This window comes from Astyanax mexicanus, chromosome 22 (assembly GCF_023375975.1).
Source record: "Astyanax mexicanus isolate ESR-SI-001 chromosome 22, AstMex3_surface, whole genome shotgun sequence".
In the NCBI taxonomy this organism is placed as follows: domain Eukaryota; kingdom Metazoa; phylum Chordata; class Actinopteri; order Characiformes; family Acestrorhamphidae; genus Astyanax; species Astyanax mexicanus.
The window spans coordinates 8,061,444-8,078,631 of NC_064429.1; the positions used below are offsets into that span (position 1 = coordinate 8,061,444).

General features: G+C 37.7%; 1 protein-coding gene across 1 annotated transcript in view; it reads right to left on the reverse strand.

Moving 5' to 3' along the window:
• tmc2b (transmembrane channel-like 2b) overlaps nucleotides 1–14,541 on the reverse strand; it is a 33,067-nt gene extending 18,526 nt beyond the window's left edge. Inside the window, exons 1-10 of the mRNA XM_022666277.2 lie at nucleotides 14,242–14,541; nucleotides 12,620–12,661; nucleotides 10,344–10,740; nucleotides 7,627–7,770; nucleotides 3,535–3,625; nucleotides 3,362–3,443; nucleotides 2,736–2,842; nucleotides 2,163–2,261; nucleotides 1,935–2,077; nucleotides 821–968 (exon numbers count right to left, since the gene is read on the reverse strand). Coding sequence (XP_022521998.2) covers nucleotides 821–968; nucleotides 1,935–2,077; nucleotides 2,163–2,261; nucleotides 2,736–2,842; nucleotides 3,362–3,443; nucleotides 3,535–3,625; nucleotides 7,627–7,770; nucleotides 10,344–10,740; nucleotides 12,620–12,661; nucleotides 14,242–14,284 — 1,296 coding nt within the window. The 5' untranslated portion in view covers nucleotides 14,285–14,541. The remainder of the gene's footprint in view (nucleotides 1–820; nucleotides 969–1,934; nucleotides 2,078–2,162; nucleotides 2,262–2,735; nucleotides 2,843–3,361; nucleotides 3,444–3,534; nucleotides 3,626–7,626; nucleotides 7,771–10,343; nucleotides 10,741–12,619; nucleotides 12,662–14,241) is intronic.
• Nucleotides 14,542–17,188: the final 2,647 nt, after the last annotated feature.

Genomic DNA, 17,188 nt, shown 5'->3' on the forward strand with positions numbered 1-17,188 from the left:
CTAAAGAAATACCAATATGACAAAACTGATATGTTATTTTTATGTTTTATTTGGGAATTTTCTACTGATAGAATGGGCAATAATGTGGAAGCTATATATTTGGGGGGTTTCGGGGGTTGTGTGTTTTGCAATGTGCTCTACTAAACCCAAAAATAACCCCCTAGTGTTAAACACAGTAGCTATGGCAAGTAAATAGCCTTATGGCCAGTCACAAACATGGTAATTGGGTAGCCAAGCTAAGGAAATACCAAGATGACAAGCCATTTTTTTAACAAAACTGATATCTGCTATTTGGAAGTTTTATGTGGCAATTTTCTACGGATGGAATGGGCAATAATCTGGTCGCTATGTACTGTATTTGGGTAGGTCTGTAAATGTATGTTGCTTTTGTCAGTAAGCTCAAATTGTGTAATAAACCAGAGAAAAACAGAATTATAACTGGACATGGTGTGCTTAGTGCTACATAAATCTGCTTTTTGACTCTCTACCAACCGAAGATATCTATGAACACCTATTTTATCCACTTTGTTGAGTTACTTGTGTTTGTCTTCTAAGGATTTTAGTCAGTTTGAGCCATTTTTACCACTGATTCTGACCATGGGCAAATATAGAAACTAGGTCTCAAATATAACTAGCTAGCTAGCACCTTACACTTAATGCCTAAATAATGGTCCCCAATCTCAAACCCTGAAGGGACACAGTTTTGCCCAGTTTCAGGTTTTTCTAGTTTGAAGTTTGAGGTGATTCTCTGAGGTGTGGAGCACTTGTTGAGCAGTTGTGTAAGTAATGGTATACAATTACGTATCTTGGCACGACTGACCTTGAAGCTGGTTGTGATGGAAGCGTACTTGTTGTCAGCCGTCTCGGGGTTTCCAATGAGGTAATCCCAGCTGGTGAAGAGCTTCCAGCAGAAGGTGAACTCGCTCTCGTCGGCCCCGTCGCCTCCTTCATTGGCGTTTCTCGCCATCCTTTCAGAAAACAGATTGTTACCTAAACTATTGCAGGATTTTCCTGAGTCACCTAGCAACTTTTAGAATGAGCCTGCCCTGAAGCCCCACTTCTTTAGTGTTAAAACAACATAATTCCTATTTATAGGTCATAAAACGGAACCTGGTGTAACAGGATATGCTAAATCAAACTACTGTATATAAAGGTTAAAAACTAGATAATACAGATTAAGTAATATAGCAATGAGCATCCCAATGTACCTTGCTGAGGGTGTAAGATAGCAATGAGCATCCCAATTTCACCTTTCAGAGGATGTAAAATAGCAATGAGCATCCCAATGTGCCTTTTAGAGGGTGTAAGATAGCAATGAGCATCCCAATGCACCTTGCAAGGGATTAAGGGCCATATTTGACCTATGTTCAGATAAGCTATCAACCGTGCACCATCCAGCTTGATTTAGGAAGTGTCAGTGTGTCTTTGCTATCGTAACAACGGGAAAAGTACTCCTCGCACAGCTCAAAATGCGCGAAAGGCTTTAAGGGTATATATATATATATATAGGTCATAAAACGGAACCTGGTGTAACAAGATATGCTAAATCAAACTACTGTATATAAAGGTAAAAAACTAGATAATACAGATTAAGTAATATAGCAATGAGCATCCCAATGTACCTTGCTGAGGGTGTATATATATATATATATATATTGGGCATAACGTAAAACAAACCAAATAATCCAGTGTGTCATTCGCTTTGTAGATATATTCACAAGCACTAGCAATGAGCATCCCAATGCGCCTTGTAGAGGGTGTAAGGTAGCAATTAGCATCCCAATGTGCCTTGCAGAGGGTGTAAGGTAGCAATTAGCATCCCAATGCGCCTTGCAGAGGATGTAATATAGCAATGAGCATTGCAAAATGTCTAAGATAGCAATGAGCATGACGCTAGGTGTAAGATAGGCCCTTATGAAGTTAGTTTTACTCACGTTCTGATTACAACCATCAGGCTGTATCCGAAGATTCCTATTCCCACCAGGAAATACGAAAGCGGCAGCCGAAACTTGAGGAGTCCAATGGTATTCAGGTTGTTAAAGTATCCATAAAACATAACGGAGTACTTGCAGTAACCCTTTAAAAAGAATATAAAAATAATTTCAACCAGTATTTGATCACAAATTCACTAAACTGAACAGCAGAGGCAAGACACTCCTTACACCAAATTCAAAAAGTACTGAGAAGTCCATGGCGGTCTCCTGTTCATCTCTGGGGACAGTTTTCCTGGGGATGGTACCGTATGGTAAACCCATTAAGACCTTGAAGAAGACAAAAGGTAACTTTGGACTTTACAAATATATATATATATAGTCAACACATTATGGAGAAATCACACTTTAAATTCATTCAGAAACACCAAATTTAAAGAAAATGTTTAGTTTTTCTAATTGTAGTGTTTCTTTTTTTGGTCCTTTCTGTTCCTTCTGTCTTGTGTTCTTTTGTCTTGTGTTTTTGCTTGTGTTCCTAGCCGTGTGCTCTTTAAGCGCATGGCTCTGTTTTGTTATAGTCTCTGCTCTAGCTCCGCCTTGTGATCAGTGTTCCCGCCCCCTTGTTATCTGCAGCAGGTGTTCCTTTTCTGTGTCAGTGTGTATTTACCCCATGTTTTCCTAGTTCTGGTTTGTGATTTTGACCCTGTCTTGATGTATGTTTGATCCACAGTCCTGCTATATTTGTCCTGGCTTTCCAGAAAGCTGCTCTTCCTTATCACACCGCATCATTAACTATACATTTACCTCAGGAATGACAACAAGCCCAAACATGAACCCAAAGAGAACAAGGTTGAGGCCGTACATCCATCTGAGGAAGATGAAGTAGGAGGCTACTGAAGAGCCAAAATGACCTTAGAAAGAGCAAGAGAAGACCTCACGTTAGGATTTCTAAAATCTTTCACAAAATCTCAATGTAACACCATGTACTGATGAGAGCCAGTTTCATCATAACTTTTTTTTATCTTCTTTGTGACTTAAATTGAAGATACTTTAAAAGTTTCTTTACTTAGTTGAGTAATTCCTGTCATAATCTGGATTAGAACATTACTCAAATAGAGCTATTCACTGTATACCTGTAACTCTACCTCTTCATTACTTAACAACTGATGCTCTCAAACACTTTATTAAGAGACAAGAAATTCAAGTAATTAACTCTTGATGAGTTCAGCACAGCTGTTAACTGAAAGCTGAACATTTCAGGTGACTCTACCTCATAAAGCTGACTGAGAAAATCCAGCAGAGATGTTCAAAAACTGATCATCTAACTAAGCAAAATAAAATATAAATATCTTTATAGTTTGGATGACTTTAGTATTAGTCTACAATGTATGTGTATACTGTATGTGTGTGGAATTTCAAACAAAACCAACTTTCCACTTCTTTAATCTTCCTCTCCCATGGAATGCAGGCTGTCTTGAAGTTCTCAAAGTCTCGATTAAACTTGATCAATTTCTGAAAAAAAGTAAAAATGATTATTAAGATATGAAATTGTTGCAGATTTTCTCATAGTCCATAAGTCTCAGTGGGTATTACAGTACTGTACCTTGGCCATCATGACCTTGAAGGCGTAGAGTTTTCTTCCCTTTCCTTTTCCCAAAGCACCTTCAAACTTCTCCACGAACCCCTGGGCCTCCCTGATGATCATTCACACACATGAAATCATGCCCATGACATCCACATTTCCAAAAAGTTGGGTAAAATGAAAAAAGAAACAGAATGCAATGATTTGCTAATCTACTAAACTAATTTTATTCACATCAGAACATAAAACTTGAAAAATATGAATTCATTTAGAACTACTCCTAGAACTAAAATGTTGTGATGGGGAACAAAAGGCTGGAAAAGAAAGTATCCCCCCCTACAGATTTATTTTGTTTTTGCTTTTTTGTAATGTAAAGGCTAAATATAATGCATTAAAAGTTCACCCCAACAGCACTGAGTTTTAGATTTTGGTTTTGTTTAGTTTCATCTTTTTGATATTACCATAGTATGCTGCTGGTGGCAGTGAAAGGAAGAAGTCACACACCAGCGACATGACATGCATGGAGTGAACCTACTGAATGAGCAGTGATGCTCTTCATTGGTTATTGTACAGTATAAGTGCCAGCACCTTTGGCAGACGGCTCCTCAATGCAGGGCTACATGCATGCAAGACATTACGAATGAGTTTCATCGAATGGTGATGATTTATTTTTACTTTTCATCTACTTTTATCTACTTCTGTATATGTAGCTCAATAAATATTGTCCATATCAATATAAACACTTTTTTTTCGGTGAATTTTATCTTGCTTTCCACACTGCAAGCTTTACACTTGCATCCTTCTGGGTGCAACTATTTTCTTGATAAGTATAAAATGCAATAGCTCTCCATACTAAAGCTAAAGTTAGCTGAACGCCCAGCAGACACAACAGATCAGATAAGTAGAAACAGACAATCAGATATTAGGGAGTACAGTTTCTGGTCCAGTCAAGTAGCACAGTACAATAAACAAAGGAGGACACCGGTCCTGGAATATCACATTACACCCACTACACTTCCCAATGAAACCCAAACCATCAGCCAACTAATTAACTCCTGAATCGAGCATGTGAAATGTGAAATGTTTGGGAACTTAAGATTCACTGGTTAATGATGTGTATACACAGTCTTGACAGGCCTCTACGTTGTGACCCAGATAACATGGCCATGTTTTCCCCATATGGAACTCATGATTGGAGCAGAAGTTGGGCTGTAGTGATAGGGCCCGTTTGGGAAGCCCAATTGGGTCCAAGTAACAACATTTATACAAACCAGCTCTCAAGATGCCCATGCCTTTCTAGAACCAACCATGTCTAGATTTTTTTCACTAGCAGGATTTAAACCAATGCACTAATGTACTAATAACAGTGAACCTCCACAGATTTATCTTCCGACAAGACAATGATCCAAAACATAAAGCAAAATCTACAATGGAACGGTTCACAAATAAACATATCTAGGTGTTTGAATGGCCAAGTCAAGTCAAGTTCAGACCTGAATCCAATGGAGAATCTGTGGAAAGAGCTGAAAACTGCTGTTCACAAACGCTCTCCATTCAACCTCACTAAGCTCGAGCTGTTTTGTAAGGAAGAATGGGCAAAAAAATTCTCACTGAAGGCATTAAAACTAAGAATGAACACGTGGAGTTTTATGTACTTAACAAAAAATGAGCTGAACCTCCACAGTCACCGGACCTGAACCCAATCCAGATGGTTTGGGGTGAGCTGGAGCACACAGTGAAGAAGGCAAAGAGCCAACAAGTGCTAATAAACACCTCTGGGGACTCCATCCTTCAAGACTGTTGCAAAACTTTGGAAATATTTCAGGTGGCCACCTCTTGAAGCTCATTGAGAGAATGATACCAAGAGTGTGCAAAGCAGTAATCAGAGCAAAGGGCGGCTATTTTGAAGAAACTGGATTTCTTTTCAGTTATTTCACCTTTTTTTGTTGCCTTCAGTGAGAATCTACAATGTAAATAGTCATAAAAATAAAGAAAACGCATTGAAAAAGAGAACATGTTTCCAAATTTGTGGCCTTTACTGTACATGTGTGGGCATTCCCAAGCCTTCCCCATGAGGTATATCGCTCAATCAAAGCTTCCTCTGCCAGGTTTCCACCCTCACTATTATAGGTGGATAGGTTTCTCTTGCTACAACTCAGGTCCTTAGGACAGCGAACACAACCCCCACAAACCCAGCCTCCCACACAGGCTATCGATGTATTCCTGGCCAGGGTTTGTTTCTACTACCTCTTGAAGGCACCTGTCCAAACTCTCGTTGCCTACTCAGCTACAGCGCTGCCTGGGACAGTCTGAGGTAAGGGTTCATTTCAAGGCCACGGTGTAAAGGACTCAAGGGCACTATCACTCAGCCAAGACTGTTCATGGAGGTTCAGTTTCTACTACAGTCTGGTTAATTTTAGATGATGGTGATTTCTGTAATCGTGGTGGCTGGTCCCAAAAAGTAGTACGCCACAACTCTCATTCTACTCACGAGTTTTCTTTATTTTCATGACTATTTTCATTGTAGATTCTCACTGAAGCATCAAAACTATGAATGAACACATGTGGAGTTTTATACTCTACAAAAAAGGTGAAATAACAAAACAAAAAAACATGTTTTATATTCTAGTTTCTTCTAAATAGCCCCCTTTGCTCTGATTACTGCTTTGCACACTCTTGGCATCATTCTCTCAATGAGCTTCAAGAGGTGGCCACCTGAAATGAAAAGTTTTCCAACAGTCTTGAAGGAAGGAGTTCCCAGAGGTGTTTATTAACACTTGTTGCCCCTTTGCCTTCTTCACTCTGTGCTCCAGCTCACCCCAAACCATCTGGATTGGGTTCAGGTCCGGTGACTGTGGAGGTTCAGCTCTTTTTTTGTTAAGTACATAAAACTCCACATGTGTTCATTCATAGTTTTGATGCTTCAGTGAGAATCTACTGTAATGTAAATAGTCATGAAAATAAAGAAAACGCATTAAAAAAGAGAAGGTGTGTCCAAACGTTTGGCCTGTACTGTACCTCCAAGTAAAAGATCTTTACTTGACAGTTGACTTTGAGAAGGAATGCATTCAATGGACTAGAGCATAGAGGCAAGATGTTTAAATAAAGGCGTTTTTCACACCTGTAGTTTCACATTTCTTTAGTTCAAATTAATGGTTGAGTTGGTTTGCTTGTAGTGTTCTCTCCCCGTTTGGTTTGGTTTAGTTTCACACAGGTATAAACCTAAACGTGCCAAAATGCACATCAATAAACCACATGAGCACATTGTCTCCTCTGATTAGAAGCAAGAAAATACATATAGCGCGAAGATTCTGTGTTCCAGCACGTATATCTGTGCAGTTTAAAGCTGCTTTAATGCTGCGAGCAGGGAACGCTGCACCTACCAGGCGTGTAAACAGCATGGAGCAGAGACCGCGTTTATTCATAGCTGTGGTAATTAGAGTTATCTAGCTAATATATCAGATTAATCTGCGCTTTATAAGAATTTTAGCTCAAATAAAAGAAGTATATTTGATAGCCGGGGTAAGATCAAGACTGGATCATAATCTCACCACAAGACTTTGTTTGGGACCAGACTGAAACCACCTTCACTTTTTCACCTGCTCAATCGAGACAATTCTAACTGGACCAAATAGTGCTGGTGTGAAAACATGCTAAAATTTAGTTTTAAGAAACTGTCAGTTGCTAGTGTTTGCAGTGCTGTAATGAACAGGAAACTTGGACTTCCAAGAACTTGAGGCCTTAAGAAAGATGGAGAGCTTGTGTGATGATCTAGCAAACCATCACCTCATCTTGTATCCAGGCTAGAAGTAGCCCTAAAGTTGTTTTTTTTTTTACATGAGAAATTGTGTGGGAAGTTTAGTAAAGCTAAGGTTGGGTACCCCTCTTTGTGAAACCACAAAGCTGGTTTGAAACTGTAGAAGAAGAACACACACAAGGATGAGGAAGAGGAATAAGCTGTACATACTTTTAATCGAGGACAACAAACCATAAAATAAAGACTATTCATGCTTTTAGGGCACTGTGACCATTTCAAAATGTCTTAATATATCTTAAAAAATGATTTTTAGTTTTTTTAGACAAAAAAAGAGATTTGAGAAAAGGCTGATTTACTTCAAGCTTTTGAGTCGTCTCTTCATGCGCCACGGTTTGTTGCGGAGAGTTTGGATCAGTTTCTTCTTCTCCTCCACTTCTTCTTTTAGCCGAGCCATTTCCCCCTCTGACAGAGACTCAGCCTCCGAGTCGTCGTCGGACGAGCTGCCGGAGAGGGAAATCAAAGCCCACAGTCACAATATGACAGTCCATTCGCTCAGGCTCGAAATATACACGTATATCCCACACGGATCTGAACTGTTGAGATGATACAGAAGCCACTAGTTCATTAGAGTTCAGTGAGGGCAGAATTAATGTCAGGTTGAAAACTGAGGTAATCCATAGTCTGTGAGCACTTCCAAATCTTCCGATGGAAGGCAAAATCATGCAAGTGTCAAGAGTCCAAAGGTAGAATCCACAGCAAACAAGCTTTTTTTAAAAGTTCAAATAGCATTTTCAGAAAGTAGTAAAGGCGATTGTAATTGCAGTCCAAACAGAAAAATTAAAAACAGCAAGAGATAAACATTATCTCACAGGAAGTACATTTTTCAAACAATCAGTTTGAATCACCACACATAACAGAAGAAGATGTACAACATTATATCTGTCACTGAAATATGAAGTATGATGGTTTTGTGCGCATGTAAGAAATTTAAACTCAATGCATTATATTTTACAGAGGTATTTAAAAAGCAGTTAATGACTACATTTAATGCATGGACCTAAAATAAAAAAAAAATCATAATCTGAACAAATATGACAAAAAAAACCCATGAACATCTGGATGCCAAACATCAAATGGTGCCAAATGAGGCAGCTGAGGCACATTGGCACCAAAAGTTTTGATTTTGAGGTAGCCACTTTTGAATGTGGTATGAGAGGTATCTTCGGATACATGAAAGTTCCCAGTACAGATTCAATAAAGTAGCTGTAAACTCTGACTGATTTTCACATTGAGTGTGGAATGTACAGTAGTTCTGGCTCTATATTTAATATATATTCCTAAGTTCCAATAGCGCTGGATGTTTAAGCAATAAAGCAAAAAAAATCAGTCATTGTATAAAATCCCGTATGACACGTAAGACATGAGCTGCCAAGTACAGAAGTATCTGGTATGCAATGGCTGTTGGCTTGAATACCTGAGCTGGGCACAAAGAGAAAGCTTAAAAAAACGTTTTTTTTAATACCCTACATTTTAATTGACAGCATTATAGCTATGTACTTGAAGAAGAATTGAAAAAACTCTACTGTTTATTTTTTAAAGTGTTTTACGAAAAAGGTTTGCAGCAATTTTTTGATTGCACCATAAAATTGGATTGGTTTTAGAGCATTTTCACACCTGTAGTGTGTTTTAACAGATTTATAAACTGGTTTCCGTGGGGTTTATATGTTTTTCAGGTTATACCAGGTTAAACTACACATGTAGAATGCAGTTTAGCTCAAACTTGTAAAGGTTAGATTACATTTTCACCACAAACAAACCAGTCTGGAGTGTGTTTAGGACTGGTTTGAGATTGGCCAATGTGGTGTTAGGAGTTAGGAGTCTTGCCCAATGACTCTTATTGGTGTAGGACTGTCACCCAGAATAGGAATTGAACCTTAGTGTTCCACCTGATGTGGTAGCTCACTGGGAACCAGTGGTGTTATCCACTGCACCAATGCCCTAAAAAATAATTAATGATTGAATGATAATCCTGATTAGAAAAAATTAACACAATCTTTTTCCATCCATTTCAGGAATTCACCCAATACCCACCTTTGACATAAGTGCCCCAAACCAAAACCCCCAAACCAAGGTACAGGATAATGGGTATTAGATTGGGGAATTAAACCCCAAAAGGGTACTGTTTGAGATATTTATGAGATATTTCAACCCAGGTTGGTATTGGTTACAATCTCTTGGTTTAAAAAGTGGGTAATATGCTTCATACATAGAGAGTTAATTTTTACCAAAATGTATCTAAAGGCTAAAGAGCCAAAACTGTATTTAAGTGCTATAATTTGGTACAGTAGGTTGGGACACTTAAATCAACAGGGATATTGGTTTGAATCCCCTACTTGGGTACTTCAAATCTAGATTTACTAAAAAGGAATGAAATCAATCATTGGTCTTGATCAAAGTGCTAAAGGATCATTATTTGTCCCTTATCCCTAAAACAGAGGTACTGTTTGAGGCCACCCAACCCTGGTGGATTGTTGGTTTGAGTCCCAGTATAGGCACTATAACAAAAGGTGTATAATTTGTTCCATCCATTTCAGAAATTCACCCAATACCTGCCTTTGACATAAGTGAACCAAACCAAACCTCTAAACCAAGGTACAGAATGGGTATTAGATTGGGGAACTAAACCCCAAAGAGGTACTGTTTGAGATTATTTGCGAAAGATACCCAGCTTGGTATTGGTTACAACCCCTGGGTTTAAATATTGAGTAATATGCTTCTGACATAAAAGGATAAATTGTACCAAATTGTATCTAAAATGCTTAAATCAACAGAGATATTGGTTTGAATCCCCTACTTGGGTACTTCAAATCTAGATTTACTAAAAAGGAATGGAGCCAATCATTGGTCAATCATCTTCCACTTATTCCTGAAGGACAGATATTGTTCGGGGCACTCAACCCTGGTGGGTTGTTGGTTTGAGTCCCAGTATAGGCACTATAACGAGAGATGTATCAACAGAGTTGTGGAGCGAAGAAAAAGATTCAGAGAACCCCAGGCCTACAGAATACTGCACCTGCTGGAATCTCCTTTCTTCTTCTTGTCATCACCCTTTTCCTTCCCTCCTTTTCCAGCTGCCTTCCCATTGGCCTTCCTCTCCTTGTTCTCTTCCTCTTTCTGTTTCTTGTTTGCTCCTTTTCCTTTCTTCCTGTTCCCTTTATCCTCCTCGCTGTCGTCCTCAGAGTCCTCGGCTTTGGCGGCTGCTTTCTTCCTGCTCGCCACTTTGGCTCGTCCGCGGGGACGCTCGTCCTCGCTCTCCTCCTCGCTGTCCACTTTCTTCTTTTTGGTTTTCCGTCTGCGAGGAGCCGGTTCTTCATCGTCGTCATCCTCCTCGCTCTCTGGAGGCTTGGCCTTCTTTCCTCGGGCAGGTGGTTTGGCCTTTTTCCCACCTCTGGCTCTTTTGTTGGAGATGTCTAGAGAGGTTCACATGTGAGAAAATGTTACGATAAAATGTTGGTAAAAAGTCCATAATAGTAAAAAGTAAAAAAAATCCAAATACTCAATGAGTTTAAGTTTCAATTTCAGAACAAGCTATTATAAATTTCTAGCTAAATTAGCACCATAGCTCCAGTACTTATTGGTCGGATATAAGCTACAAATACATTACATACATTACATTAGGGGTGGGCGATAAGGCCCTAACATAATATCACGATATTTCATGGTATTTTTGTGATAACGATATACTTGGGGATATGACAAAATGTGGAATAATTATTATTATTTTTTTTATTCAAGAATACACTACTATAACAAAACTAAAATTTTATTATTGCATACATTATGATATGGCACAGCCCTAACTGATATAATAAAAATATAAGAATTTTATCAGTCAATGATCCAGAATGTCATGATACTAATAGTTATGCACTTCAAATAACTCCTTTTACTCTGGATTAAGTTCAAATAAATGATACTGAACAGATATAATCTGTCTCTAGAAGATATATAATGGGAAATGAGAACAGTGTAAATGTCTCTTTTGCTAAAAACAGCAAAAAAGTAGTACCCTCACATGATAATTAGGGGTGGGTGATATGAAACAATTTTTTAGGGTATAATATTGTTCACGATATTAAAAAATGTTGGCGCTGTTATTGGGGTATTATCAAGACAGTGACCCACTGACATCACTAAACTCCTGCATTCTTCTTCTGCGATGTTTTTCCAGGCTGCAGTGGGTCAGTAACCTGCTGCATGATGAAGAATCGCGCAATCAATTTGGTTTTGCCTTTTTTTTAAATTCTCAGACAAAATGTTCATTTTACATCAATGCAGATTAATGAGCCCATCCCAGACTAAACCATGCAAGCTTAAGCCATGACACTACCTCCACTGTGTTTCACAGATGAACCGGTATGTTTGGCATCATGAGCTGATACTTTCTTTCTCCAAACTTTTCCAGCTTTTCCATCACATTGGTAAAGTTTAATCTTTGTCTCATCAGTCTATAACCAGTCCACAGGTTTGAGTCTCTGTACTTCTTGGTAAATTTCAGCCTGTTCTTCTAATTCAGCTCGTTCATAGTGGTTTTTATCTTCTGGTGAAGCTTCTGTACTTTTGTTCATGAAGTCTTTTTTCTGTGAACAGCAGATTGTGATATCTTCACTCCTATCCTCTGGAGGTTGTTGCTGACGTAACTAACAGTTATTTTAAGTTTTTTTCTTTTTACAGCACTCACAATGTTTTTCTCATCGACTGCTGTTGTTTTCCTTGATCTACCTGTTCAACATCTGTTGCTTAGTACACCAGTGATGACTTTCTTCTTCAGGTCATTCCAAACTGTTGTTCTGGCTTTGGCCAATATTTGTGCTCTAATGGCTGCTTTTAGGTTTTCAATAGATTTTTTTTCACCCATAGACTCTCATAGTTCTCTGTTTTTTATGTTTGTTACTCTTCTAAGTATAAATGTACAGTCTGCACACATAAAACCCAAATCTGGAACTGAAAATAGATATTTATTGCTATTTATTGTTTAAATAATTAGTATAACAGGACACACCTGGACAATAAAACACACCTGACAGTCACACGTTTCAATACTTTTGCTCACAAGACAAATCTTTTTATGTAAAACCCAAAAGTTTTCATTCTACAGCAGAAATAATGGAATTGGTCTCACAGTTCCAATACTTTTGGATATATTGATAACTAGTAATCACACAGTCAAAACCAGGAACTATTTCTATGCTTTAAATCGTTCCAAAATATCACACAAATATTACAATGTAGCAAATACAAGCCTAAAATCAACAGATAATCTGATAATTCAACTTTCATTTTACTTACCGTCTTTTTCACTGTCGTATTCACCATCAAACTCCATTCCGACTACAACACACACATCACACACCACATACATAACACAGATAACAGTCCGTCAATGATGACCTCAATTCTACAATTCAGTACCATTCAATGCATTATATCACATTATATTATCAAAGAATATCATATATTAGATATGGTAACTTCCTATTGATTTAGTTTAGAAACGGTCCAAATATTTTAAATGAGAAAATGCTGTTAAGTTAAACATTTTTAAGTGAATAAGCAAAATAAAAACTACATTTAAGAACCACAAATATACAGCTCTGGAAAAAAATAAGAAACTACTTCAGTTTCTGAATTAGCTTCTCTGATTTTGCTATTTAAAGGTATATATTTGAGTAAAATAAACATTGTTTTTTTTTATAAATATCATCATTTAGAGCATTTATTTGCAGAAAATGAGAAATTGCTGAAATAACAAAAAAAGATGCAGAGCTTTCAGATCTTAAATAATTCAAATAAAACAAGTTCATATTCATAAAGAGTTTTAAGAGTTCAGAAATCAATATTTGGTGGAATAACCCTGGTGGTTTTTAATCAGTTTTTTTCATGCATCTAGGCATCATGTTCTCCTCCACCAGTCTTACACACTGCTTTTGGATAACTTTATGCTGCTTTACTCCTGGTGCAAAAATTCAAGCAGTTCAGTTTGGTGGTTTGATGGTTTGTGATCATCCATCTTCCTCTTGATTATATTCCAGAGGTTTTCAATTTGGTAAAATCAAATAAACTTTTATTTTATTTCAGAGTTGCATACCAAAACAAAAGTATCTCACCTGTTACTGTATAGTAGACGAATATAGAAAAATGTATTACATTTATTAGTTGCTATCTATTTTATTTTTTCAATTTGTCTGAAATATCAACAGATGATAATATTTATAATATAATATATATAATATTTTTTTTGTTTTTACCTTTACCTTTAGATTAATTTTAAAGAGTTCACAAAATATTGTTTTTAACAAGATTATATTGATTTAGTTTAGAAATTAGCTACATATTTTAAATTAGAAAATGCTCTAAAGTTGAACATTTTTAAGTAATTAAGCAAAAAAAAACAACAAAATTTAAGAATACCAAATATTGTTGATGTCCAATGAAAAACTCTTATCTCCAAAACAGCAAACTTTACAGGAGAAAGAAAAAACCTTGTAAACTTTCAATGGAAGTCAATGAAAAAAGAGTTTATTTCAGGTCATTTTGAAGAGTTTGTATTGGTCCGTTCATCAAGAAATTTTGGTACAGTGTAAGGGACAGCGACAATATATATATATATATATATCATTCTTCCACAACAAAAGTATCCTGCAACTGTAAATTTATAGGGGAAGAATAAGAAGAATTGATTACGTTTTAAACGTCATTTTGAACTATTTCCTATAATTTTAATTAATCAATTAATTTAAATCAATACTTCAAATAAATTTAACTAATATTTGAAACAAATAAAAAAAATCAAGAAGCATGAATGCACCAAAACTAAAGCTCTGTCTCATTAAGACAAACTCAAACAATGCTTTAAATAATCAGCCGATAATATAAAATTAATTAAAAAAAAGGAAAATTGATCCGCTCACCGTCGTCCATAGTTATGGCTATATCACTTTTCCGACGCGGCATCGTGGTGGTGTGCTGAATTCAGTCACTAAATTCCTGTGAAGAGCCGCGCTCCTGCGAGTGGAGGCACGCAGCACTGAGTACCTGAGTAACGCTCAGCGTCTGTGTGCAACAGGTGCGCCTCCACCCAGCATCAGATATCTCCTTCACTACGGAGTAGATGATATTACCCTGGAGATCAGCTCCCGACCTGGAGCGCCGAGAGAGGGGGGAATCTCCAGCAGAGACCAGATAACACAGATAACACAGATAACACACTCCACACACTCCACACAACCAACTGGGATAGAGCTGTGCCTTATTGTATCAAACACAATAATATTTTTATAATTTCTAAAACCATAAAAAACAATTGTGATAATTTAATACAACGTTTAATTTATACTAGGGGTAAACCGATTACTTGAGTAATTCAAGTTACTTTTTTTTAATTAAATTGATTAAGTAATTTTTTTGTGCCTCAAGTAATTGTTTTTAAGTTGGCTTGGAAAAGCCAACTTACTGTTCTTCGTAATCTTATTATTAAGTTGGCTTGGAAAAGCCAACTTATTGTTCTTCGTAATCTTCTTATTAAGTTGGCTTGGAAAAGCCAACTTATTGTTCTTCGTAATCTTCTTATTATTATTAAGTTGGCTTGGAAAAGCCAACTTCTTGTTCTTCGTAATCTTCTTATTATTATTATTATTATTATTATTATTATTATTATTCTTACGCCTTTTTTTCTGTACGCTACTCCTCCTAGAGCTTTCAACGTAGAATCACGAAACTTTCACGGATCGTAGGACCTATGCCAACTTAGCGTGCTTGTGCTTTTTGGAGCGATTTATCGTACGGTTTTCGTAAAAACTTCGTAAACGTACGCATTTTTTCCCCATAGGAATGAATGGGGCGAAATTTTAAACGTCCGTAACCGCCACAATTTTTGAGATACGAAGACCAAATTTGGCGAGCTTATAGATCTTACCGAGATCTTTAAATTAATAGCAGGTTGCGAAGCGATACGACATACGGTTTTCGTACAATTTTCGTACGAAGTTTTCCCATAGAAATGAATGGGGGGCCCAGAGTTCCATCTCGCACACGAGCAGCTCTGCGCACGGAACCCCTTCTCTCCCCTGCTCCTCCAGTACTGTGAGTGTATGGAGGAGCTGCTGTATGGAGCAGCTATCAGTCAAAAGTTTGGACACCCCGGCACCCCAGCCAGGGTTTAGCAACCACCTATTAACTGCTTAGCAACCACTCTCTCTTTCTCACTCTCTCTTTCGCTCTCTACTTCTCTAATTCTCACTCTCTTTCCCACTCTCTCTCTATTTCTATATTTCTCACTCTTTCTTTTGCTCTCTACTTCTCTACTTCTCACTCTCTCTTTTGCTCTCTACTTCTCTATTTCTCACTCTCTTTTGCTCTCTACTCCTCTATTTCTCACTCTCTTTCTCACTCTCTCTCTACGTCTCTATTTCTCACTCTATTTCTCACTCTCTCTCTACTTCTCTATCTCACTCTCTCTTTCTCACTCTCTCTACGTCTCTATTTCTCACTCTCTCTCTACTTCTCTATCTCACTCTCTCTTTCTCACTCTCTCTCTACTTCTCTAATTCTCACTCTATCTTTCCCACTCTCTCTCTACTTCTCTATTTCTCACTCTTTCTTTTGCTCTCTACTTCTCTACTTCTCACTCTCTCGTTTGCTCTCTACTTCTCTGTCTCACTCTCTCTTTTGCTCTCTACTTCTCACTCTCTCTTTTGCTCTCTACTTCTCTATTTCTCACTCTCTCTCTACGTCTCTATTTCTCACTCTCTCTCTACTTCTCTATTTCTCACTCTCTCTTTCTCACTCTTTTCTACGTCTCTATTTCTCACTCTCTCTACGTCTCTATTTCTCACTCTCTCTCTCTACTTCTATATTTCTCACTCTCTCTACTTCTATATTTCTCACTCTCTTTTTCACTCTCTCTCTACGTCTCTATTTCTCTTTATTTCTCACTCTCTCTACTTCTATATTTCTCACTCTCTTTTTCACTCTCTCTCTACGTCTCTATTTCTCACTCTCTCTCTACTTCTCTATTTCTCACTCTCTTTCTCACTCTCTCTCTACGTCTCTATTTCTCACTCTCTCTACTTCTCTATTTCTCACTCTCTCTTTCTCACTCTCTCTCTACTTCTCTATTTCTCACTCTCTCTTTCTCACTCTCTCTACTTTTCTATGTCTCTTTCTTTCTACTTTTCTATTTCTCTATTTCTCTCTTACTCTCTCTTTATTTCTCGCTCTTCTCTCTACTTCTCTTTCACTCTACTTTTCTGTCTTGCTTTCTCTTTCTATCTATCTCTCTACTACATCCTTTTTCTTTCTCTACTTCTTTATTTCTCGATCTCTCTTTTTCCCTAATTCTCTTTCTCTCGCTCAATATTTCTCTCTACTTGTCACTCTTTTTCTCACATTCTCGGGTGTTCTTTCTCTACTTCTCACGCTGATTTTCTCTCTACTTCTCTATTTCAGGCTCTCCCTTTTTCTGTACTTCTACATTTAACACTCTTTCTTTTTATCTACTACTGCCTAGGAACCAGTTAGATACACCTTAGCAACCACCTGGAAAACATTAGCAACTGCCTAGCAACCACTTAGCAACCATGTGTAATACGTTAGCAACTGCCTAGCAACCAGATAGCAACACCTTAGCAACCACCTGGAAAACGTTAGCAACTGCCTAGCAACTGCTTAGCAACCACTTTAGAAATGGTAGCAACTGCCTAGCGACCAGTTAGATACACCTAGCAACACCTTAGCAACCACCCCAGATACCATAGCAACATCTTAGCAACCACCTAGCAACACCTTAGCAACCACCCTAGACACCATAGCAACACCTTAGCAACCGCCTAGCAACACCTTAGCAACCACCTTGCAACC